General features: G+C 37.6%; 1 protein-coding gene across 1 annotated transcript; it reads right to left on the bottom strand.

The window, feature by feature from the left end:
* Positions 1-804: 804 nt before the first annotated feature.
* On the bottom strand, positions 805-1,737 carry LOC116860514 (olfactory receptor 4P4-like). The gene has a single exon (XM_032846564.1). It carries the CDS (start codon positions 1,735-1,737, stop codon positions 805-807), a length of 933 nt encoding a protein of 310 aa, XP_032702455.1.
* Between the last annotated feature and the right edge of the window lie 948 nt (positions 1,738-2,685).

Here is a 2,685-nt window from a genome sequence, read left to right as displayed (position 1 = left end):
AAACCTGCCTTGAACTTCTACAATGCTAAAAAGCATTCTGAGAAATTCTGAGAAAATGTAAGTTCTGAGAAAAATATAAGTTCACCAGTAACAAGAATGTGACATTAACATGTGAGAGTTCCTCAATTTTTTCCATCCTTATACCGCACATCTGCAGAGAAAGGTGCTAGAGTTAACCAGAGAGGTGCAGTTAGTTTATATATGATCGAGCTAGGAGAACACGTGCCTTAAAGCAAAAGAAAAAGTTTTGATATGGGGCTTGGGATGAACTGCTGGTGTGGGGCATGTGAGATGTCCAGAATGCCACTGGCTACAACATGATCAGAATAGAAAGAGACTTTTTGAGAAATAGTGTTGTGGCCCTTGAATTAGACATGTTAGGATATTCTATAACAGATGCAAATAAAAAGTTCAGGTTTTGGTTTTTGTTTATTTTTTTGTTTTTTAGCAATGTTTAGTGACTAGAATTGGCTTCATTGACTGTGCCATACCCAAAAATGAGCTATGTAGACTTGTAGGGTTAATATGAGGGGCACTCTGCCTTAGGCAGTCTGCTGATAAATATCTAAGTTAGTTTCACAAAGGATCAATGGGGCAGAGAGGATATAAATAGGAAAACTAGAAAAGAAAGCACAGCAGAGAGGAGCCTCGGTAAATCTGGGGAATTCTAATCTTTTGGTCATATTTGGCAATATACACCTTGCTACACACAAGACACAGAGGCAAGCATTATGCATTTTAAAGGTTTCAAAGTAGAGAAATCATGTATTCAACAAACTTGGTGGCGAAAATCAGGGATGCCTTTTAATTTATGTCCTTACTCCCCGTGACATGGCTCCAAAGTCTCCTTATGGCATTCTTCATCTCCATGTTTCTTAGTGTGTATATGAGAGGGTTCAGCATGGGAGCAATGACAGTATAGAAAAGCGCAAACACTTTGTCTTCTGGTAACGTAGTTGCTGGTCGAATATAAATAAAGAGTAAAGGAGCAAAAAAGAGAACCACCACAGTGATGTGGGAACTGCAGGTGGAAAGAGCTTTGTGACGATTCTCTGCAGAGTAGGACCGGACAGTATATAGGATCACAGCATACGATACCAGCAACACCACAAAAGTCACCAGACCCATCAGTCCCGAATTGGCCACGACTAGGAGGCCGATCCTGCTTGTATCCGTGCAGGCCAGCTTCAGCAAAGGATACACATCGCAGAAGAAGTGATCTATTTCATTGGGGCCACAGTAGGGTAAAACGATAGCGAGGAGAAACTGCCCAAAGGAATGCAGGAATCCGCCAAAACAGGAAGCCGCAATCATAGCATCGCACTTCCACCTGCTCATGATCAGAGTGTAGTGCAGGGGCTTGCAGATGGCCACATAGCGGTCATAGGCCATCCCCGTGAGGATGAAGACCTCAATCCCCCCAAAGAAGTGCATGGTAAAGAGCTGTGTCATGCACCCATTGTAGGAAATGACCTTCTTTTCTGCCAGCAAGTCAATGATTAACTTGGGGGTCACAGTGGAAGTGTAGCAAAGGTCTGCCAGGGATAGGAAACTCAGGAAGAAATACATTGGGTGGTTAATAAGGTGACTGCAGGTGATGGAAATCATGACAAGCAGGTTTCCGATAAAAATTGCAATGTAACAAAGTAAGAACAGTAAAAAGCAGAGGACTTCTATTTCCTTTTTCTGAGAAAGTCCTAAAAGAATAAATTCTGTGATGTTATTCCTATTTTCCATGATCCAGACCAGTTTGTAGCCACCTGAAATTAGATAAATTATGAATGCTTATGATATATATTTAAATATGAAGAGACATATCACTCTTTGTAAGGAGCAGATTGTAATGGAAAGAATTCAAAGGTTGAAGAAAATAGAAATCTAAATTTTATCGATGAAGGCTTTTTGGAGGTCTTTTTGTCCCTTTCTTGAAAATATTAATTAGTGATAAACATCTTGGGTGCCCAAGGTGAAGACTAACATTGCAAAATATAGTGTATTATGTAATAATTCTTAACATGTACTATAAAACATCACCAGATATTATGTCTCAATAAAATTACAAAAATGGTATTTTTAAAGAAAGAAAAAAATATCTTTGCTGTTCTCATTATTACTGATAAAATAGACACACAAATGAAACATTGAGAAAAAAACACAAAAATGCAAATTTAATTAGTATAGTCGGTAAATAATATTATATGGGAGAAATTTCCTGCCTTATGTCCCATCTGGAAAGGGAATAAATAGAAAAACCAACCAATATATTCAGAACTGTGAGGTATTTATATATGGATATAATCAGTTATATTTCTCTTGTGTTTAATTTGAAAATATACCTAATTAACAAATGAAGGATTGATTATATTTCATAGTCAATAAATGGATAACAAGAGAAGTATGAATATCTCTATTTTTCAAAACACTATCATCTCAAATGCCTTTGACATTAATCAAGGAATTTGAGGATAATGGTAGTAGATATAGTTTGGATTTTAGAGTCTCCTTGTAGTGCCCTACTCACTTGTACAAACTGACTTCTTTTTAATTGTTTTACATAAATTGTTCTCTTGTTCCTAACCACCCATCCTGAAAGTGTGTGCTCCCTTCACTTAGCACACTGCCAGTCTTAACATCTCTTTCTTCCTTTCTTCTTTCACTCCCATTGAATTTACTTCCCTCTCACTA

The sequence above is a fragment of the Lontra canadensis genome, unplaced genomic scaffold, assembly GCF_010015895.1.
Source record: "Lontra canadensis isolate GAN:19392208 unplaced genomic scaffold, GSC_riverotter_1.0 scaffold176, whole genome shotgun sequence".
Classification (NCBI taxonomy): domain Eukaryota; kingdom Metazoa; phylum Chordata; class Mammalia; order Carnivora; family Mustelidae; genus Lontra; species Lontra canadensis.
Note: the sequence above shows the minus strand (reverse complement) of the source record. Positions and strands in the feature narration are given on the sequence as shown.